The sequence below is a fragment of the Ostrinia nubilalis genome, chromosome 12 (genome assembly GCF_963855985.1).
Source record: "Ostrinia nubilalis chromosome 12, ilOstNubi1.1, whole genome shotgun sequence".
In the NCBI taxonomy this organism is placed as follows: Eukaryota; Metazoa; Arthropoda; class Insecta; order Lepidoptera; family Crambidae; genus Ostrinia; species Ostrinia nubilalis.
Genome location: NC_087099.1, coordinates 823,193 through 847,440, shown reverse-complemented (window position 1 = coordinate 847,440; position 24,248 = coordinate 823,193). Strand labels below are relative to the sequence as shown.

Here is a 24,248-nt window from a genome sequence, read left to right as displayed (position 1 = left end):
TTAAAAGACAGGAAACCAGTTCCTATTTCTTGGCTAAGAGTACCCACACTCGAAGCTTCAATAGCTCAATACGAGCGTGTCCAGTTGCGGGTATTTTCACAATTTGCGAGCGATCTCCCGCGGCCGATCCGTCTTGCTGTCAGCCGCCCCATTGTAAGCCGACAGCCGGACAGCCGGCTACTGCGAACGTCTTAATTTTACCAGGGATTTTGGGAGAAATTATTATTTCGTTGGGTTTGATATACGCTTTGTATTTATGCGTATAATAAGCGAATGTCTCTAACCTTTTAATCGCGTTCACACTCTAAATCTAAGTGAGTAAGTATCTAGATACTAGACTTACATGAGTAAGTCTTGTAGGTACACATAGGTATGTATTTATGTCCATAAAGTTTTCTGAAATCAGGCATTTTCACAAGTCCCTAAATATAAACTGGCTTTTGAGGCAAAATACTAGAACCAATTATATCATCATTGTCTCCAAGTTGTCAAGAATACCTACTTATTTTATAGTCTTTACTAGCTTTTGGCCCGCGGCTTCGCCCGCGTGGAATTTTGTCTGTCACAAAAAAACTTTATCGCGCGCGTCCCTTTTTCAAAAACCGAGATAAAAACTATCTTATGTCCTTTCCCGGGTCTCAAATTATCTCTATGCCAAATTTCATCAAAATCGGATTAGTGGTTTAGGCGTGAAAGCTAGACAGACAGACATACAGTTACTCTCGCATTTATAATATTAGTATAGAAGTATAGACTATTATTTTTCAATAATATAGCAATTTATCTTTTTTTTAAAACAATAGTGATCATTTGTGGCCCATATGTTTATTTGGTAGAAAATGCATTTTCACTAGACGGCTAGCGCCATCTATGGCGCTCCTATCAAAGTAACCAGTCGCCAATAGGCAGATCAAAATTTGTTATTATATAGGTGTCGCCTTTGTAAATAAATCTATGGCGATTGGCTCTCCAACCAAACTAACCAGTAGCCGGTATGTTTAGTTCAATATTTATGTTTAAAATAAAACAATGTGTTTTTAATAAATTTATTTAATTTTAATAATAAATAATAATCTAACAGCGCACAGATAATGTACGATTGCTTCAAATATAACATCACATTTAAGCACCGCGCACAAGCGATATAATAATGCCTTTGTAGTTATAAAAGTCCACTCAAATGGTATAAAAATAAATAATCAAATATTATAAAACTTAATAACATGGCATGTTAAATATAATAGTAATCTCTTGCTATTTATTCTCCTCAAGAACTTAACTATCTAAATAAGTAAAAAAAATCAACATCTGATTTTTCAAAGAAGCAGACGAGGTGTGTTTCAAGTTGATTTATCATTATTTACAAGCAAATCTGAACTTTGATATTATAAATCTTAAGTCGGCTTTTGAGTGGAATTTTACCAAACCAAGATATTACCATGTCTCTTGCCCCCCACGGCGGTTCAGACACGCGGTAAATGGAAATATTTACAATGTCTTAAGTTTACACAACATAGAAAAACGTAGAAGGTCCGCTCGTTTGAGTAACCATGATTCGTTAACCCCTCTAGTAGATTCTTTCATTCTCAAATCAAAATGATTATTATTAATTCCATGTGCTCGTAAACACAGTCATGACGTATTTACAAACATTCAAGCGGAAAAAAGTAGAAGGGAGGACGGTTTCGTGGTCACTTTAGTGAATGATGATTTTTAGAGTCATTTTTAAACAGAAGTAGGCATAATGTATTTAGACTTTTGAGGCAGTGTTGTGTAGGATACTTGTACTTATACGGGTATATTTTGTTCGATGTGTTAGATAACATAAAATACGCGACAGCCGCGGCGTACAAGGTGTATAGCGAAATAGGTTTCACCAGCACTTCTAAAAGGTTGAGTTACACCATTTATAAACTTTAACTGTAAGGCCCAGAACAGACGGTGAAACGCAACTGCAACGGAACTGCAACTGCTAGTTATCTACATCTACACCATCTTAATCAATTTCGAAAGACGAATCGATCTGTCTAATCACCGGAAAATTTTGCAAAATGTCAGTTACGTCAGTTAGAGAGGCAAGCGACGATGTGTGGTCTCTCAACGGACGCTATGTCAGAAACTTAGATGCAACTCAAAAGTAACTAGCAGTTGCAGTTTCGTTGCAGTTGCGTTTCACCGTATGTTCTGGGCCTAACTTTAATGATAAGTAGCCGGTGGTTTATGTATGTAGTTTGACAGATTTTGACGCTTGTTAAAAGTAAGATGATGCAACTCGGCCTAAGTTGTCACGTACTTTATGATAGAAGCGGGCCTACTGTTCTATGTATAGTGTGCACATGATAACTTTGCGCTTGTATTGGCTAGAGATTCTCCTTCACTACTGACTCGCTGCTTCGCTTATTCTGAAACAAAAAAGAAAACGTTAAGGTATGTTTTGAAACTATTTACTTAAGTATAAACAGAAAGGAACAGACAGATTACTGATAAGACAATAGGCTCACATAAAATACAATGCGGCTTGGCCTTCACTTTCCAATAAAATGTGTAGGAGGCACGACTACTATTAATTTTTTTATTTATATAGGCATTGCTATAGTGTGTTAGTCACGGCAACACTGTGGCCAGCATATTTTTGACGACGATTTTCATAAATTAGCTCTGCCGTAAAGGTGAAGCCAGTGACAATAATTTTATTGCATATTTATTTATTTTAATTTATTTCGCACCTGAAACATTGCAGTCTGGTTAACCTTCTTGCAACTCTATTTATTTACAATAACTGAATGAAACAGTTATACAGTTTCAGATTTATTTTAACAAATATGTACATATGTCCTATAACTTTTCCTTATAGAATACTTATGTATTCTAGTTTCAGATATTTAATATTTTAGCGCATATTGAATTTTTGTCACTTCTCCGTGTAGGTAATTTTAATAGCTGTCGTTATTGCATACTAAAAAACGACGTATTAAACCCCGTTTTGTCAAGCTAGCGTAAACAACGCGATATAATTGTATTAAGGCATATTTAGTTAGATTTTAGACGATATTTAAGTACATTTTCGTCTACAATCGAAATAATTGTCGTACTTGGAGGGAGGGATGGATTTTTAGATATAATCGAATAAACTATAAATCGAATCAAAATCTTTGCTATTACTTGTCATAATTATCTCTTTCAACGGGTATCCTTCCGTTTGGCCAAATTTCACTTCGCAAACAACTTATCGCCAAAGATTCATTTCCCAAATGAACTAGCAACTGTACTTTTCGCAACTAATTCATTTGGTCAAATTATCATTTGGCAAAATTTTACTTGGCAAATGTTTATATAGCAAATGTTTTATTTTGCCAAAGGACATCATCCACGTTTCATATATTTTTGGTCCAAAATCAAAAGTGCCGGCCAACAAAAAAAAGTGCTGTATTCTGACAGAATACGTCTGCCTTAGCATTTGTTACTATGGCACCAAAGCCGTAGCTCCACTGTGCGTCGAGTATTTGAGATCTAAAAGTCATCGACTATTCATACATTTTTTGTTCAAAATCAAATGTGTCGGCCAATAAAAAAAAAGTGCTGTATTCTGACAGAATACGTCCGCCTTAGCATTTGTTACTATGGCACCAAAGCTGTAGCACCACTATGCGTCGAGTATTTGAGATCTAAAATTCATCGACGATTCATACATTTTTTGTTCAAAATCAAGTGTCGGCCAATAAAAAAAAGTGCTGTATTCTGACAGAATACGTCCACCTTAGCAATTATTATTATGGCAACAAAGCTGTAGCACCACTGTGCGTCGAGTACTTGAGATCTAAAATTCATCGACGATTCATACATTTTTTGTTCAAAATCAAAAATGTCGGCCAATAAAAAAAAAGTGCTGTATTCTGACAGAATCATCATCATCATCAACAGCTCTTTACAGTCCACTGCTGGACTATGAGCCTCCTCCACTATAGTGGAGGGTTTTGCCATAATCTCCACGCTAGGCAGGCGGGTTGGAGATCGCAGTTTAAAAGATTGATGTTTTTCAGAGAGCGCTGCTGCCCATTCTCTGACAGAATACAGCACTTTTATTTTTTGGCCGGCACTTTTGATTTTGGACCAAAATGGATGATGTCCTTTATATTATCCCAAATAATTTGTTTGGTCAAATTGACACTTCACATACATACCCACAAATCAAAGCATAAGGCACATGATCATGGTTTTCACCAGAATTTTATGTGAAACAAAGAGATTGCAGAAAATAGTATGGTTGCAAAAAGTAGGTATTGCAGAAAATAGTAGGTTAGGTTAGGTTAGGTTAGAACAGTGACCCTTAATGCGCGAAGGCGAGCGAAGCGTGCCGCGAAGGCGAAAGAAACGTGCCGCGGCAGCGGCCGCCGAGCGCTAGAATCACCTCTATTGTTAATGAATCATTTGGAAATTTCGATAAAAAGAATGAAATATGAAAATTTATTTAGAACAAATTTTATATTAACTACCCACTAAACAAAATAATAACCACAAGCTAATTTGTATTCCATTCTATGCACCAATCAAATTATTTTGTAAATAGTTTATCGTGAAATATTTTTGCCAAATGAAACATTTGGCAAAACATACTTTGCCAAACAATAATTTGCTAAACAATAATATGCCAAAAACGACATTTGCGAATTAAAAGTTTGAAATAAGTTGTTTTGCCAAATGAAAATTTGCGAAACGTTGTTTGCGATGTGATAATTTGGGAAACGTTTTTTTGGCCAAACATTAGTAATCCCTTTCAACGACTAAAGTTCTACGACATAAAGTACCTATGTACTATCGGCAACAGTGTTAACTGCCTATTGCCAGTCATGTCATCTCGTTCTGTCGCAAAGAATCACCATTTGATGAGAGCGAGAGCAAAAACGTTAATGGATAGTTAACAGTGTGGCCGTGTGTACATCTGTTTTATTCGTAACTGAGGAATTTAGTACATGCTGCTATTCTGATACCAGATTATTCACGCGATTGTTGAACGGGTTAAAACTTCTTTTTTGCTGTAACAACTCACAGTCGCAACTTAATAGTTATGTAGGCAAGGTGTTCAGTTATGAGTGCGTGGTTTTGAAAAATAAATATTTACGCTCATTTTTAATATATTTCGAGTAAAATGGGAGGTGACAGTGATAACAATAAATTTCCATGGAAGTTATTTCTGAGACAGGTAGGAAATTTGATTCTCCGGTTGGTTATTTTCTTAACCTAGTCATTAGTAAGTCTACATACTTATGACGCTAATCGCATGATAATTTAATGATAATGAAAGGTTAACTTTTTAAATAAACTCAAATCTTAAAACAGTTCTAAAGATCAAAGGCGAGCTTACATCATAGGTCCTGTTGATAACATTCTGCCCCCAAAAAAATAGTTTCAAATTCGCGATAGCTTCATGGATTACTACGAACAACAAACAAGAAAGTTTAAACTAGAACAATTTACTTAATTTTATAATAATATAATATAAAAAAATTATAGTTGACAAGTCACATCCATACAAGTATGTTTGTATGGAAATTATAGTCATCGGGTCTCCCAGGCCCGGACAAAATTTTGGATGGTTATTACTCACGTAATACGTGCCGGAAGACGCGAGTTTATGCCTCCTCGGTCCAAACACAGTTAAAACTGAAGCTACTGAGATGGTCTAGAGCAGCACGTGGCGGGAAGGTGTTTAAACCGAGAAATTGGAAAGGGGGGTGGGCCTCTGAGACCCGCCGTCCATAGTTAAAGGTTAAAAATGTTCCTTGAGGTTTAATTAATGTGTTTATTCAACATTTCCAGGCGATGGTGTGCAGTTTGGCGTGGACGTTTTACTTCATGTTCGGTCTTGTGCTGGGCACGCCGACCGTCACCATTCCGCAGCTGCGGGCCAACTCCACGACCCTCGTGAGCGATGCGATGGCGTCGTGGATATGTGAGTTGATATAAAATGTACTATTGGCAACAGTGCTGTCTCGTTCTATCGCAAAGATCACCACTATCATGAGAGCGAGAGCAAACACGGAAATGGATAGTTAACACTGTGGCCGATAGTACATCGCCAACCCTAACTTTAAAATCCTCCTATGTTCTTTTGATTAATTTCGTAGCGGGTCCAATGATTTCCCTCCGGGACTAACTTGACCTTCACTGGTTGGGTTTTTTATTGGCGGTCAAGCTGTAGGTCCTACACAGGAGTTGAAGCGGTGGGAACGAGATTTTTTTAAGCAGTGCCAAGATGCGTTGCAAGGTTGTGAAACGGTCCCGGTGTCCCAAAGTAAGCAACTTAATGCTTGTGTTATAGGTGCTAGCTTAACGGATATACTACTTATATACTTTTTTTTTTAAATACATATTATACATAGTCACACCCAGACCCGTCACTGAAATTAAAATTCATCATTTCAATTTCTGCCCGGCCGGGAATCGAACACTACACTAAACGGCCGACTTTTTATGCTAGAGTTTACATGTAGGTCATAGTCTTCAAGAATATTATAAGTCCGTTAACAGTGTCCCAACTCTTTTTTTCAGCTTCCATCGTCGGCTACATCGGGATGATATGGGTTTTTGTAATGACCATTTCCGCGCACCTATTTGGCCTCAGAAAGACTATATCACTGCAAGCTACCAACGCGTGTGTGGCGTTTGCCGTTCTCTTCTTCAGCCGGGACGCGGTACAAGTGCTGGTCAGCCAGGTCATCCACGGCGCCACGGCCGCCAGCCAGACCTCCACCATGCTACTCCTTCTCACAGAATGCACCACCCCCAAATACCGTGGCCTGTTCATCACCATCAAGTCTGCTTCCTTTTTTTGGGGCATCTGGGTGGCCAACGCTCTGGGAATATACTTCCCTTACAATTACATAGGGTTACTCGGCGTCCTTTGTAACGTGTATGTCTTTATTATCATGCTTGTGATGCCCGAGTCGCCTTACTGGCTGGCGAAAAAGGAGAAGTACGATATATGCGCTAAGTCTCATCGCTGGTTGAAGGGAGCCGGCGACGAGTCGGAAAAGGAATTAGAATCTTTGATAGCCGTTCAGAGAGAATACAAAAGTTGCAGCAAGCCCAAAAAATCGTTGCTCCAATATATTAAAATCTACACTTCTGCTGTTTGCCAGCCAGAGACGTATAAGCCGCTCGCTCTAACCTTTCTGATGCACAGCATGTACCACATGTCAGGGAAATTGGTGTTTACCATTTATTCTATTGATATTTTAAAAAAGATTACAGGTAGCCAGTCCACAGCCCATATAGGAATGTTAGTATTGGACGGAATTACCGTTTTGGGGATGTACACTGGATGTGGTCTGACTAGAGTATTGAAAAGGCGGACCATGTTATTGGGAGCAACGTCCATAGCTACAACGTTTCTATTCATAATTTCCGCCTACTTATACATGATTCGGTTTGGCGTAATAATTGAGAACGGATATGTTTCTGTGGCATTGCTGATGGCGTTTTCGTTGGCCATAGCCTGCGGGCCGTTGATAATGTCATCGTCCATTGGCGGTGAACTGTTGCCTATACGGTTTAGGAACTTCTGTTTGTGTATAGGGGCGTTCTTCACTATTTTAATCTTGGGGATCAGTCTGAAGATCGCTCCGAGTGTAATGAAATGGTTCGGCACTGAAGGCTCTTTTCTCTTTTTCGCGATCACCTCAACGATCCTGATAGTAATTGCGTACAAATATTTGCCCGAGACCAAAGATAAAACGCTCCTAGAAATAGCAGAACATTTTAGGAAAGAGCAAGTATTGCAATCTGAAGTAGAGTCGCTGACAAAACATAATGTAAACCAAAGGCAATTGTAGTTTTAAGTAACCTAGTAGCTGACCTTTAATAACAACACGTTAAATAAAATATACAAATTAACACAGTCTATAAATCTTAATCTTTCATTTACCCATGGTTCTAGTACGTTAAGGCTTTAGTTAAGGCTTGGTATTTCTTCTAAAGTAGGTATTTCGCGCTGTCAAAATCTGCGCGCGCAATTCTTCGCCGAAAACAGCGCGTCAAAGAGCTCCCGCCACAATTTCCCGCTACACAGTATAGAAATACGCAGTTGGTTAGGTTAGGTTGACTTCCTTCCCTTCAAGCGTCACACTCACAACACTTTCTAATAGAAATCATATCCAAGTGATACAAATTAAAACACCTTTCAGACTTTTTGGGAATATATTCTAGAATCGAATAAATATAAAATATAACTGCAGAAGTAAACACTGTTCAAAGTGGCCGTGGCGTCGCCCGACCTTCTGGAAGTTCTGCGCCGGCTTAAAGAATTTCAAGATTACGTCACCCGACCTATCGGTAGGCCCTTGGGAGCTTGAGCGATTGGAATTTTTTTTATGATAAGTTACTCTTAGTAGCGATTATTTAGAGCTTGGATAATAAATTTAATTATAGTTGTTGCAATTGACGAAGCTTTGCATGTGGTTAATAACATTAATCAGTATAGGTACGCATCAATTTTGTTCAGTCTCTTTGTTTATTAATAAATAAAAATATCATACTAAAATTGCAGAAACATATTTGTTTGTATTGGTCTGGGTGTTTTCTTTCTATAATATGTATGACGTATGTACGGGGTTCTGTACCTATCAAAAATTGCTATAAGCATCACACGCGGTTACCTGCGTACCTCTGTGCACTCATGGGAGTTTAAGCAGAGGTCCCTAGAGTTTGACTTTGAGCTTTGTTTATAGTCATTACAAAGCAGACTGATGGGAAACTGCACTGTCTTGAATTCGAAAGGGTAATTTGACGGTGTTTGGGGAATTCTAGGAATAAATACAGAGTCTCCTCATTGAGATTGAGACATTTCAATTTGAGATTTCACTTGACATTGAACACAATCTGAAATGGAGTTTTCAAACACTTGTAAAAATAAAAAGTAATTAAATCAAAGGCACTAAGTAGTATTGATATCAACTTCGAAGAAAATGACTGCCAAAATTACTTTCTACCCGTTCCACACGTCTTTCATGAATTATATTAAGGTATTGTTAAACTAAATTTCAAGTAGATTGAACCAAGGAATCACTTTGTCCCATACAAATTTTGCCCCCTTTTTTCACCCCCTTCATTTCATGACCCCATTTCGGAAAATCTTTTCTTATGAGATGCCTACGTCATAAAAAGAACACACATTCCAACTTTCAGGTCTCTACGATATCCGTCAGTCATTTAGGACAAAGCATTTTTATTAGTTGTTCAAAACTCTATCGTTCCAGGTATGTCATTGACAGGAGGGCGCTACTATCTTAATGGGTTATTCATTAGTCCACTTGACATTTCAGAATCGTTTGACTTTAGATACCTAAGCGATTTGATATTCGGAGTCTTTTAATGAAATCAAGTTCTGAAATAACTTGAGGTGTTGTACCCGATCAAGCTTTTCATTGCAGGACAGTTAAATAGTTTTATTATTAGTTTCTTCTCTAAGTCTTAATTTGTCAGAGTAGGTAAAGGCTCCATGAGAGCATAATTTAGCTTTATAATAGTTTTTAATTTTTTTCTTGAAATATTTGACGCCTTGTAATCTCTTGTAATCTCTCGTTAATATAGGTCCACACAAATAAAGAATGTTTGACTTCGACTTTAATAATTATGCTCTTACATAATTATAAATAAACTAGCTTTCCGCCCGCCGCTTCGCCCGCGTGGAATTTTTTGGTTTTTATATAACTTATTACACTCAGATATAATGTGGCTTTCTATTGGTGAAAGATTTTTTAAAATCAGTTCAGTAGATCCCGAGATTACCCCTTACAATTTAACAAATATACAAACACACAAACTTTACCTCTTTATAATATTAGATTATAGATAGGTAATTTGAAACCCTATTTTGTTTTATTCTTTTTTTTTATTTTAAATATTTCACGATCCAAACTAATATTTACTGTAAGTAAATGCTAAATAGTAAATATTAGTTTGGATTGTGAAATATCCTACTAATATTATAAAGGCGAAAGTTTGGATGTCATGATGTCTGGATGTTTGTTACTCTTTCACGCAAAAACTACTGAACGGATTTTGTTGAAACTTTACAGTATTATTGTTTATAACCCAGATTAACATTATGACGATATGTGGCAAATAAATTTCAATAAATAAATAAGACGTGTCTAAAAGCGCCATCTATCGTCATTGGTTAAAATCTACAGCACTGGACAAACTACGGTATGACGTTCGTAAATATTCATTCGGGGGAAACCGTGAAACGCCATCTATCAACATGGGTAAAATGAGGTAAAACATCATATCTAACGGGGGTAAAACGAGGTCCACGCTTACGAAGTCGCGGGCGGCCGCTAGTTTATAATAGGTAGCTTTCCCTCCGCAACCTTATTGGTATTCCATGTATGTGTCTTTTAACTGAGTTCTGTTAAACATTTCATGTAAAATTTGTCCAATTATAACTCTATTTACATCTGCATCTGTAAGCAAGGATTCATGTTCTCCAGCCCAGATGCCGAGTAAACAGAATCGTCTTTCAGGCCTCAGCCTCGAACTTAGCGGGCAGCGGGGCGGGAGCGGCGGCGGCGCTGGAGCGGGGCGGGCAACGCAGACCCGTTCTCGAAACAAGCGGGCAGCTCGCGCGGCGCTTTAGCGGCGAAGTGTTGTGTTCGAGGTTGTGTTGTCGAGATATTTGTTTTTATTCGCAAACGAAATGTCTGAACAACGGCGACAATTTTATTTCGATTCACATTTATTCCTAACGCTCGATTTATTGTGGGCAAAAGAAGGAGTGCGCTGCCCGCTCGTTGCCCGCTCCCTCGCCGCTGCCCGCTCGTTGCCCGCTCCGGCGCCGCTGCCGCGCCGCTGTTTTCGAGAACCGGTCTATTTGATTTTACGCATAAGATCCTGCCGCTCCCGCGCCGCCGCCGCCGCCGCCCCGCTGCCCGCTAAGTTCGAGGCTGAGGCCTCAGTGACGTGCAGCTGCCCCTATATTTGACCCACTGACCTAATTTTTATTTATTTATTTGTGTCAGTGTGCTCTTCTAAAGAGTGAAGACGATTGTATGTAGGTACTATTAAAATGTAATTTTAACTCATTGGTTTTGTCTCATATTTGAGGAATGTATCATGAGTAGAGTCTTAGTTTAAAAGGATGCCAACGATTTAAATTTCAATAGGTAGACAAAATTCAGAATTCTTAATTATCAAAAATTTTAGCTTTCTCCAGTAACACTGGTATTATTATACTGTGACTCATCAAAGTCATCATTGTCAAAAATATTGACAAATCGAGAACTGTCACGGCCAAAAAACTGGCACGCGTCCGTCCTCCGTAAGCGCCACCGCGCGACTGATTGAGATTGTCCAAGCCGTCATGGGCGATTTTTTCCACATTTTTTAACATAGTAACTAAATAAGACGCAATATAAAAATTTCATCCGTTAAAAGCCCTCAAGTTATTTCTGAACTTTAGTTTAGTAAAAGATTCAGAATCTCAAATCGCTTATTTTAAAAATAAAACCATTATTAGAAAACTAATAGAGGTAACTTTGGGAATTTATTCTATCGAGTCAACTTCATCAAATCGTGTTTCCATCCGTTAATAGCCCTAGAAAATATCCTCAACTATGCCCAAAAAAAATCTTAGCCTTTTATTTTACTGTTTAGTACCTCAAAAATGAAAAATGAAAACCTCATTTTCGCCATTTTCTCTGTTACCCGGCCTTAAGCACTTATTGCTGAGCGTAGTGGCGGCGCGGCGGCTACGTCAGCGCTCATGCCGTGAACTTCAACATGGTAAGGCGCATTAGGGCTGAGCTCACCAGCGTGAGGTCTAGGCGTTAGTTACGTATTTGTTGCCGAGCACTGTGGTCGCGTCCCAGTGTGCTAGAAATGTAAGTCTCCGTAAAATATTTCCTAGTAAAAACGCAGCTTGAGGTGCAGTAAGGTTGAATTCATGAGCGTAAAGTCTAGGCGCCAGGTACGTGCTTATTGCCGAACACATCCCAGGGTGTTACACTTCACCATGGTAAGGCTCACGATCGTGCGGTTCGGGTTCTAGTTACATACTTGTTGCTAGCGACATTCACGTCCCAGGACAATTCACTTCGGCATAGTAAGTCACAGTAGGCATTAGCTCACGAGCGTGAGGTTCAGCCACCAGTTGTTTTAGCTGCATACTTAGTACTTCGGAATGGTAAGGCACAGTAGGCTCACGAGCGTGCGGTGCAGGCAGCAGTACGTACTTGTTGCTGAGCACGGCGGCGGCGGCGGCGGTGACGTCAGCGGGGCGTGGTAGAGCGAGCGCTTCGAGCGAGCGCGCGTAGGGCTGAGCTCACGAGCGTGCGGTTCAGCCACCAGTTGTTTTTTTTAGCTGCATACTTGGTACTTCGGAATGGGCACAGTAGGCTCACGAGCGTGAGGTGCAGGCAGCAGTACGTACTTGTTGCTGAGCACGGCGGCGGCGGCGGCGGTGACGTCAGCAGGCCGCGGCAGGGCGAGCGCTTCGAGCGAGCGCGCGTAGGGCATGGGCACGTCGGCTCCAGTCACGCGCCACACGGGCGCGTCGAGCTCGAAGAAGGCAGACGACTCCATCACGCGCGCACAGATCTCCGCGCCGATGCCTGGAGACAAACAATAAATAAATAAAAGCCTTTTCTCTGTAGGGGCCATCCATAAAGTACGTTCGTTCGTTTCAGCCAAATGACGTCCACTGCTGGACAAAGGCCTCCCCCAAGATTTTCCACAATGAACGGTCCTGCGCTGCCCGCATCCAGGCTCTTCCCGCGACCTTCACCAGATCGTCGGTCCACCTAGTAGGAGGCCTGCCCACGCTACGTCTTCCAGCCCGTGGTCGCCACTCGAGAACTTTCCTGCCCCAACGGCCATCGTCTCTACGAGCTATGTGCCCCGCCCACTGCCACTTGATTTTAGCAATTCTGCGAGCTATGTCGGTTACTTTGGTTCTCCTGCGAGTCACCCAAAGGGCGATGGAGCGGGCTATGCTCGGAGTCTCCCTGCGTGATCGAATCAGAAATGAGGAGAAAGTACGTTACACGAATTTAATGATTTTTTGACCCCCCCCTCCGTCCTTGTCACAGGTGGTCACATTTCTGAGACCCCCCCTCCCTAGTGTGACGTCACATGCGTTTGCAATTTCACATCGAACAATAATTAAATTAACAGCAGATCCGAAAATAGTTTTATTTCCATTTAAATTAAGTACTTTTTTTATGAAATCAACATTATATCAAATATTTGAAACAATTGAAATGTGATGTCACGAAACTTAGGACCCCTCCCACCCCTTGTCACACCATGTCACACTTTGTCAACCCCCTCCCCCCCTCTTTACGTGTGACGTACTTTATGGATGACCCCGTATTTATAATTACTAAGGGCTCGCGCGCACAGGTGACTTTTGTCAGAGTAAATACAAATGAGTAGATCATCTTCATAGAAACGCACGGGCGCGGTTTGTATGTGAGCGCGCCAACACGTATGCGGCGCGCGCGCACACACTGACAATTAATTTAGCGGGGTTGCGCCGAATTTTGTCAGTGTGTGCGTGCGCGCCGCATACGTGTTGGCGCGCTCACATGCAAACCGACCTATTCATTTGTATTTACTCTGCTTTTGTCGCCATGTTTTAATTTGTCATCTTCATAGTAAGTTTAAAAAGTTTCTGTCACCGTATCGTCGCTGCGTCAGCGCACCTCCATACATCTCCATGGACTTGGTATGAGGGACGGAATAGTTACAGCGAAAAAAGTCACCCGTGCCGGCGAGCCCTATGAGCAGTTTCAGACCTGCGCGTATACGATCATTTCGGCATACGCCTTTACATGCGTGCCATTATGCGCTTCAAAAACAGATACATATAACACCAATATTGGTGGGGCACCATGATTATGTCAGAAGAAAATATTTAAAGTTACTGTCACAGCGGGAGGTGCGATTTCTTTGATGCCAAGTGTACAGGGAACACCCTGAACATTTACCTTGTTAGGTAAATGGGTATATGAGCCGACACTAGCCCATGTTAACATGGGCATATAAATGGTATGGTGAAGTCAGAAAATTGATATCTTCATTTTAATTATTTTAATTTTCATACAAATCGGATTTTATAAAATTTATTTTGTATGAAAATAAAAAATAAATAAAATGATGATATCAAATTTCTGACTTCACCATACCATTTATATGCCCATGTTAACATGGGCTAGTGTCGGCTCATATACCCATTTACCTAACACCCTGTATAGATAGATAGATAGATAATTACTTTCATGTGTACTACCACCCCTGAGATGGACGTTGTTTTACAAAACCACACCCTATATAATAAAATATGTGGCGTCTACGCAAAATGTAAATGAAGGCATAATCACCAGACTGCGGCCAGCCCTGCTCGACGGTGACGAGGTGGTGCGTCTTGGCGATGGAACGCGCGATGGTGTCGAAGTCAAGAGGCCGCAGCGACCGCAGGTTGATCACCTCGCACTCGATGCCTGGAAACAGATCAAAACATTAGACCTGTTAACGGTAGAACCTTTGTATAGAAACTGTAAATACTCGTGGTAATAAAATGTGACTATTGTCTAATGTGTTAGAGTAAGATAGATATAGTTGCTAGTACTTGCTAGAGTAAGATAGATAAGTATTTTTATTAGAGTAAGATAGACTAAGGCGTGAGCGAGACAAAGATAACAATTGTCCGTTACTTTGATTGAGTGAGCTCATGCCTCAGTCGCCGTTTGAACACGCTATACTGTCACGTTTGGAGCGAGCTCTGTGTTTCATTTGCTGACCTGCCCTTCGACGTCAATCAACGTCTTCTACAAGACCATATGCAGGGTACTCATCTAGTCGTGTAGCAGATAATGTATCAGATACTGTATCAAATGAGTACATAGGCACGAGCCCTCTGCGAGCTGCTCGCGCGTGGTTCGCAGGGAGATCGCAGCGACCCGCCGACTGGCGGTATCACTGCGAGCACAAAGGCGGCTCGCAGTAGGATTCAGGAGCTCGCAGCTAGATACGCGATGACCGTGGACGAGCCGTACTCACTTGGAGGTTGGTTACGTTACATGCTTTAGGCCTCAGCCTCGAACTTAGCGGGCAGCGGCGCGGGAGCGGCAGGATCTTATGCGTAAAATCAAATAGACCGGTTCTCGAAAACAGCGGCGCCGGAGCGGGCAACGAGCGGGCAGCGGCGAGGGAGCGGGCAACGAGCGGGCAGCGCACTCCTTCTTTTGCTCACAATAAATCGAGCGTAAGGAATAAATTTGAATCGAAATAAAATTGTCGCCGTTGTTCAGACATTTCGTTCGCGAATAAAAACAAATATCTCGACAACACAACCCCGAACACAACACTTCGCCGCTAAAGCGCCGCGCGAGCTGCCCGCTTGTTTCGAGAACGGGTCTGCGTTGCCCGCCCCGCTCCCGCGCCGCCGCCGCCGCCGCCCCGCTGCCCGCTAAGTTCGAGGCTGAGGCCTTACGTGCTACAATGGCAGGTGAGTACCCTGCCATAGAGATATAGAGAGATGCCAATTAATGCGCCGAGTTCGAAACTCAGTGTCGCATTAGAAATTCACACACACAAAGTAATCAAAATATGTGATATATAATTCATGCATCATTTCTTTCATTCAACATTTCATCATTTCATTTAACATTTCTTCCCGTTACTAAGCCCTATTGCGATTGTGTTGCCCATTGTGAAAATCTAAAATATATTTCTACAGTGACTGACTTTTATTTTTCCTTAACAATTGGTAGAGTGCTGCGAGTCTGCGTCTACTCTGTGAGCTCGATTAACACCAGTAAGCAACCGTAGGATAGTTTTCAAAAGCCAGTCAATGAATACATATAAATACAAGTGAGACTTCGCCTTTTATTTGTAACAACTTGAGTGGTCTAAAAGAGCCTAGTGTGTCATTTCGATTTAATGGCTGTGTTTCAAACCAATATACAGGGTGTCCCAAAAACTAGTGTCATGCCGAAGCCCAGAGGTAGAGAATTAGGGCTACCCGAATCCCCCCCATGTATGTTCCGCGATTTTTGATAGTTTTCGAGTTATGATTGTTTTAAATTTCTGTGTTTTTGGTCACTGTGTCGCGAATAGACAAGGTACATGCCTGATTTTTAATTATTATTAGATTAATACTAGGAATATCTGATTCAGAAGTATTTACATCCATAACACAAATGTAAACCAAAATCCTATATCTTGTAAAAAAAAACATAACTCGAAAACTATAAAAAGTCGCGGTGATTCCGGTAGCCCTAGTGATGCTTTACCTGTGGGCTTCGGCTTGACACTACTTTTTGGGACACCCTGTATATTTAGCGCCATCTATGGTTCTTCTTCCGTAAACCGAACTACCGGGATTTAATCCAGTAAGCTAATTCCTATAAAGAACCATAGATGGCGCTACACATGTTCGCGTGCTGCTTTTATCGAGCACGGCCATTAAATTCCTATTCAATGCTGTAAACTGCTGCGTACTGTGAATACAAAACTTACCAACAACGTCTCCCGAGTTTTTCTCCGACAGGCTGTTTAATCCAGGTGAACAAAGTGGACTTCAAGCGACAATTTAGTGTCTTTTAATCACCCACGGATACGATGCCCTGGGTGATCAAAGTGGACTCCAATTAAATTAATAATTTAGTGTCCTTTGATCACCTACAAATAAATCATACCTCTGAATTGTCGCTGGAAGTCACCCAGGTGATCAAAGTGGAATAAATCGTTTAATGTGTATGTGTTAAAATCGGTCTATTCCACTTTGATCACCTGGCTTTGATGACCCAGGTGATCAAAGGACACTAAAATAATAATTTAACTGGAGTCCACTTTGATCACCCAGGGCATCATATCTGTGGGTGATCAAAGGACACTAAATTGTCGCTGGAAGTGGACTTTGATCACCTGGGTCATCAAAGCCAGGTGATCAAAGTGGAATAGACCTTAAAATCCTGTATTTCTATGCATGTGATTACCTTTCCCCGCGAGTTCGTTGGCGGCTTGTAGCGCGGTGTCGGTGGCGCGGCCGGCGCACACGACTGTAATATGCTTGCCTTCGCGCTCGATTTTCGCTTTGCCTGGAAACATAATCAAATTAGACTCCGAAACTAAAAACTACATTATACAGGGTGTCCCAGAATGGGTGAATCAAACTGCTAGGGGAGGTAGCTCTACTAATGTACTATCCCTAAAAAATATGAAAAAAATAAAGCGCATAAGGACACAAAAAAAATGTTTTTGAAAAAGTGAAAATAAATCAGCTTTGCCTAAGTATCTGGCTATAATTGCTACGTTTGGAGTTTATTTGTACTTTTTTCTTACTAATATTAATTGTACATGATCGCTTCGTTTAGTAAACAAACTTTTAAAAATAATGACTAGATTTCGAGTTTAGGGAACTTTATTTAAAAAACAAAATCCGAACTCAAAAATGTTTTTTGATATTTTTTAGGATTAGTATATTAGTAGAGCTACCTCCCCTAGCAGTTTGATTCACCCATTCTGGGACACCCTGTATGTATACTTTATCCTGAACCTCGTCAACATCATTTCGACAACCATAGGACGTCCACTGCTGAACATAGGCCTTCCCCAATAATTTCCATAATGACCGGTCGATTCGTTCATTTCAGCCGAAAGACTCCTGGACAAAGGCCCCCCCCAAGGATTTCCACAAGGACTGGTCCTATCCAGGCACCTGCCGCAAACTTCACCAGATCGTCGGTCCACTTAGTGGCCTGCCCACACTACGTTTTCTGGCCCGTGATCGCCACTTAAGAACTTTTCTGCCTAAGCGGCCATCAGCTCTGCGAGCTATAGATAGACTTACGCCCGTATTCACAAACGAAACTTGCATAAGTGAAGCAGCAAACCGAACGCACAGCGTTGAATAGAGCTCTGTGATTGGTTCGTGTGTCAACCTTTGCGTCCACGCGCACTGTGAGACCTCGTGGTAATGTTTGTGAATACGGGCATTATTATGCAGACTTAAGATGTACAATAATTACAATGACAATAGATGTACGTGACGTACCGATGGGAAGCACGAAGTCTGACGACAGTGCCTCGTCAGACATGGGGAATGGAATGCCGTACAGGATCTCATCTTCTAACACCACCACGGGGTCGTTTTCCCTGATGGCTGCTTTCATCAGACCTGGAAAAGAAACAATTTATCTATACTAATATTATAAAGCTGAAGAGTTTGTTTGTTTACTTGAACGCGCTAATCTCAGGAACTACCGGGCCGATTTGAAAAATTATTTCAGTGTTAGATAGCCCATTTATTGAGGAAGGCTATAGGCTATATACCATCACGCTACGAGTAATAGGTGCAGAGCAAAAATGAAAAATGTTGCGAAAACGGGTTTTCACGCGTACGAAGTCGCGGGCACAGCTATAACATAATGAAATCATGTAGGAAGGATTCCTATCAGAGTGAGAGAACTTGGGATTATGTTACGTTTACTTCACAGGCGGCTGGTATTTTTAAAACATCGCTTTAATTCGCTAAATGAACTGAGGATAAAACTGCTGGAACTCTTACCAGTGATTCCACGAGATTAAATTGTCGAAATTTTTAAATGTAAGTGTTTAAAGCTGTAAGTATGTTTACACAGTTGGTAAGGGAAGGAATTTTCATATTCATTGTTTTCAGAAATCAATGACGCTATAGCTTTATCTGGTCACTGCTTTCTATATTATTCTGATTGTTGCGGGTTCCAAGATGGTAAGCTATCTGGTAGGACTACTCAACCTTCACTGGTTATACAAGAAGTAGGAAGGTAAGATGTAAGTTATACAAGATAGTGGCTGTACCACGCGCCGGAGCACTTAAACTGCTTTAAATTATGTACATAGCTCCTGCCTTCAAATTCTATACTATCCAGACTACCATATACCCTAATTAGAAAAAGTTCAGCTAGCTTCATAACTCTAGCATCTTCTGAAGAGTAGGGCATTCAGCAAGTCCAGGACAGTGGCTCTATCACGCTTCGAAACACGGCGAGTGCTTTAAGTTGCGTGATTGTCTTCATTGTGTATATTAGTATGCTTAGGCCCAGAACAGACGGTGAAACGCAACTGCAACGAAACTGCAACTGCTAGTTACTTTGAAAGTTTCAAACTGATTGCGTCATGTGTGGTCTCTCAACGGACGCTATGGCAGAAACTTAGATGCAACTGAAAAGTAACTAGCAGTTGCGTTTCACCGTCTGTTCTGGGCCTTAGTCAACGCACCTTTAGCGTCTTCCGAGGAGTAGGGCATGAGCACTTTAAGCCCGGGACAGTGGCTGTACCAGGCGTCGGAGCACTAAAAGTGCTTTAAATTATGTAGTTCCTGCCCTCAGCGTCTACAGTCTATAATGGTGGTCCGCGGAACCCTGGGGTTCCGTGGAAAGGCCACAAGGGTTCCGTAAAAAATATTATCCCACGTTTCGTGACCGACGTTGTTCGCTCGCACCGACTTGTTTGCGCACAAGGGAGGGGCAGGGCGTGCGGGCGGAGTAGTACGGGGGTTCCGCTAGGAAAAGTATAATCAATTAGGGTTCCTTGGCAAAAAAAATTGGGAAACCCTGGTCTATACTACTCTATACCCTAGCTATGTCAGAAATCTATATCAGCTCTATATCAGAAATAAGGAGATCCATAGGAGAACCAGAGTGACTGACATAGCCCGCAGAATCGCTAAAATCAAGTGGCAGTGGGCGGGGCACATAGCTCGAAGAGCTGATGGCCACTGGGGCAGGAAAGTTCTTGAGTGGCGACCACGAGCTGGAAGACGTAGCGTGGGCAGGCCTCCCACTAGGTGGACCGACGATCTGGTGAAGGTCGTGGGAGGCACCTGGATGCAAGCAGCGCAGGACCGGTCTTTGTGGAAATCCTTGGGGGAGGCCTTTGTCCAGCAGTGGACGTCTTTCGGCTGAAACGACGACCCTAGCTAGCTTCATACCTTTAGCATCTTCCGAGGAGTAGGGCATGAGCACTTTAAGCCCGGGACAGTGGCTGTACCAGGCGCCGAAGCACTGCGAGTGCTGTGCTCCCACGCCGGCGGCGGCGCCGTTGGGCCCGCGGAACACTATCGGGACAGGCACTTGTCCCGCCGACATGTAGTACGTCTTGGCCGCTGAGTTTATCACCTGTAATGTGAGGGTAGTTAGGATATTAATAATCATTGCGATAGTTCATAGTCATTTGAGGCGCAAAGTTTATCATCTGCCACACGATAAGATAAAAGACCATCAACATAAGCTCATGGCAGACTACACTGATGGGGACAACGGGAATGAACCTACTCTGGTTTTGATGTAATAAGCATCCCCCAGGGAACTCCACTTACTCCACAAAGCACAATCTCTCGCTTTTTTCATACAATCAGTGCCAGCTATTTAAGCGGATGAGCCTTTCACTCTAAGTTTGCCAAAACGTGGTCTCTATTTAAGAACCTGGTTGAAATTAAACATACATAAATTTAATGTAAATTAACTGTTTGATGGACTGATAAAAGTGACGGAAACCACTGGTGAGAAGACAAAGATGATATTAGTGTATTACTGTTAAAAAATATTAAAAATAAGGGGTAAGTACTTATTTGAATAATCAACCAGTTTCAATATTATGAATACACATAATATTGAATAGATTTATATTATAATAATAAGCATTAAGTCGTCCCTAGGGTCATATTTATATAATAAAATAAACCATGATTTAACTTAAATAGAACTGAAGTAACAACATCAATCAATACAAAATGATAACATGAAAGAAAAATTATCCTCAATCATGATAAAATACAACAAGTCAATGCTGGTGACACAAATACAACATAGATTGAGCAAGAAATTGCTGCTGTAATTGACCACAATATGCCATTTCCTGCTGGTCCCTTCGTTTGACCTTGATCATGGAAACTTAAAGTCATTCCAATCTAATAAACAGGCCTACTTACATTAGTATAATATTGGTCTGTGCACGCAAATTATTATTTATCTTTATCAGAATTCACACTGATAAGAAGTCTGGGTACAGATTAACATGCATAAATTGTCTGCTAAGATCTTGAAGGTTATAGCAGTCATACACATGTTTAGGTAATATTTTGTATTGACAGTGAATAGCAATTAGCACATGGTTTTCTAAGAAAATTCAATTGAAATAAACAGCATTGTCTACCATTATTTTGACTAAATCAACCAAAACTGCAATGTAAGTGATTAGCAGATTCAAAAGTGTTGCAAATTGTCTTGTATGATTAATTAGGATATGCTAAGGTGAGCAAGTTCTAGAATTACTTTATTATTATGTGGTTTTATTAATATTGAAGACACAATTGACTTTACTTACATGATCTATGGCCTGCATAGAAAAGTTGAAGGTCATGAACTCGCATATGGGCCTGAGGCCGGCGAACGCAGCGCCCACGGCAATGCCCGCAAAGCCAGCCTCTGTGATAGGAGTGTCGATCACTCTCTTGTCACCATACTTCTTCCATAGACCCCTGAAATGGTATTGTAAAGGATGATATAACTGGATAATATAACTGAATAAGTTAACAATTCAATTAATGGTATTCCAGCCTCAATATACATGGGTTATTTGAATGTACTAGGTAACAGAAGGGCTGTCACAATACAAAGTTTTCACATTCTGAGAAATAGTAATAAATTGAATGTTCAACATAGAAATTAATAATATTAAGCCATTTTCCTAGTTTTTATAATTGCACAAAATACTGTAGGTTTGTTGAAATTATTGGCCTTATAAAATAAGTTTCTGGCCAAGTTATTAAATATTCTATCATTGCATTAAATATCATGAGATGAGTAACATTAACGTTGTTTATTGGTTTCAATCACATCAATAACTAAAACGAGGGCCATCAGTCTTGTTCTACTCGGGACAGGTAAGGAATTTTGTTATGACATCCACTGACGTCTGCTTGCGTCTCAGATAGCGTTACACCTGAGATCTGTCAACAAACTTGTTGGTTATGTAACATTCTTTTCTTGTAACAGAAAAAGGTACTCTAAAATATTTAAATATTGTTTTAGTCTGTCTTGGGAAGATAGATGATGTTTACTTGCATTATATTACTAGCAATGCCTCATAAATTGACACAAAAAGGTTATATCACGCGAGGAAAAGCTCACCTTGTGACTTTGTAAGCGCCGTCGTATTGAGCCACTTCTTCGCCCAAAACAAACACCCTCTCGTCTTTTTCCATCTCTTCGTCGATTGCCTGGTTCAGGGCATCACGGACAGTCACAGGCTTCGCCGCCAAAGCCTTGGAAGTCGAAAAACTACGGCGAGACAGCCGAGCCAGCAAACCGAACACAACCGGCGACGATTTCAACGCCATTTTCAATATTTATACCACAGTTTTACACTTAGATACTAAAACAATACACTTGTAGGCCTACTGAAAGGGTTTTAAGTGCGTTTTTCGGTAATAATCGTTGAAAATGATGATAAAATCTGTATTTTGATGGGACGAAGGATGAATGGAGGTCGTAATTGACCAAGGTGAAGTTCGCACGTAAGGACGTGTCAGATATGTCATGTGTCAAACATCTGTCAAATTGCTTTTTTTTTCAATTTCTTGCTTTTGCAACAGGCATTTAGCCACAAACATTATAAAATAACGTTGCATTCATCAATAATAATTTCAAAACGACATTTAAGTAATTTTGTGTTTTTAACGACAAGAGTTTATAATAAAATTGGAGTAAATTAAACAAAGGTAATTGTTTGAATTGGCCGCTGCGATACAAGCTTTCTAGCTTAGTGCAGAGACCGCCAGAATAAACTGTACATGTGACATCTTTGAGAAATAAATACTTTTTTACTTTTTTTTTTTTTACTTTAAATTATTAAAAGAAAGAAATATGGCCAGCATCCTCTTGAAGTTTTTGTTTTTCGTTTATATTTGCATTGCATTTAAATAAAATAGGTAAAAAAGTTTACATCATTAACTTTCCATGGTGTTAATCCGGGGAGAGAAGGCCTTTGTCATGCTCCATTGGCCTTTTATAAATTAGAAAGAGCCGTCATCCTGCTGTAGATTTTATTATAATAAGACCTGATTATTTTGATGATGAGAGATCTGTCAGGACTCAGGGCCCAGGACCAAAGTTTATGCATAGCTCAAAGCAATTTGAGTGAGAGTGGAAGTAGTAACTTGCCGCTGAAGATAAGGCAAAATTACTTTGTAGTAACCACACAGCAGATTCAATACTTTACGATGGTATGAACGAAAACACATTCAAGGATAAAAAATACGTAAAAAGTCTCAGAAGTGCGAGTCGCATAATTACGGAATGGGAGTACTTAGTTTAAGTAGTGGGATAAGATTCCATGTCGCAGAATAATATTGTAGATTTGATTTTATCTCTCTGACTCACACACCCTGGATTTCTAATAGGAATGAGAGAGACGATCAATAGTGGGACTGTTTCATATATTCCGAGTATACCCCTGGTTTGGGCTTGAAGGTCGCGAGAGACCCGTCGTTAAAAGCATGGTTTATGGCTGCTATTTTGAATTGATGGGGGAAACGAACGGCGCATCAATATCTTAGTTTTCCCATTCTTTTACAACCTCCGTGAAAGGTATTTGAGGCAGTAATTTTGCATTAAGGTAAACGAATCAACGCACGTAGTTAGTTACGTATTTCCACTTCAAAAGGTAACTACAGATTATCCTTATACCCACAGGTAAGTTAATCTTCAAAAGCGCTATTTAGGGAAATTTTACAAACGCTTTGACCAAATCAGAGTAAGACCTTGAAGCTTAAGCTGGTGCCTTCTGGAGTCGATGAGCAAAGCGTAGGGCGGGTTAAAATTTGAGGGGCAGTTAAATTTGTATCGGCGGCCGGGCGTAGGCCTCTCGTAAATAAACTAATAAGGGACCTACCCCACATGCAGTCTGGGAGTACGGCTTCCAGATCGACGGAAGATACTGGGATTTAATACTAAAAGGATATTTAATAAATAAGGTTGTAGCTATCAATACATAAAGGTAAGGCATCAAAACTTAATTATGTAGGTACAATATTAAAAAAAAATACTTCTGAGACCTTTGACAAATAGCAAGCATGATCGTGTTGTCTGAAAATGATACCCACCTTAATTATACAATAATATTACAACTAGGTAGAATAAAGATGGATCAAGGAAGATACAAAATTCAATGGCATGGCATTGCATTTTAATTAAATAAATAAACAA

General features: G+C 40.6%; 2 protein-coding genes across 2 annotated transcripts; one reads left to right on the top strand and one right to left on the bottom strand.

Annotated features, from left to right (window-relative positions):
- Positions 1-1,034: 1,034 nt before the first annotated feature.
- LOC135076745 (pyruvate dehydrogenase E1 component subunit beta, mitochondrial) lies at positions 1,035-22,574 on the bottom strand. The gene is made up of 8 exons (XM_063971167.1): positions 22,173-22,574; positions 21,367-21,520; positions 19,973-20,159; positions 18,056-18,178; positions 16,998-17,099; positions 14,379-14,498; positions 12,428-12,608; positions 1,035-2,402 (listed from the first exon to the last, which is right to left on the bottom strand). The coding sequence occupies exons 1-8, from the start codon at positions 22,379-22,381 to the stop codon at positions 2,378-2,380; spliced, it is 1,101 nt and encodes a 366-aa protein (XP_063827237.1). The 5' UTR covers positions 22,382-22,574; the 3' UTR covers positions 1,035-2,377.
- LOC135076450 (facilitated trehalose transporter Tret1-like) lies at positions 4,465-7,849 on the top strand. Its single transcript, XM_063970917.1, has 3 exons — positions 4,465-5,200; positions 5,818-5,950; positions 6,550-7,849. Exons 1-3 carry the CDS (start codon positions 5,147-5,149, stop codon positions 7,830-7,832), a joined length of 1,470 nt encoding a protein of 489 aa, XP_063826987.1. The 5' UTR covers positions 4,465-5,146; the 3' UTR covers positions 7,833-7,849.
- Positions 22,575-24,248: the final 1,674 nt, after the last annotated feature.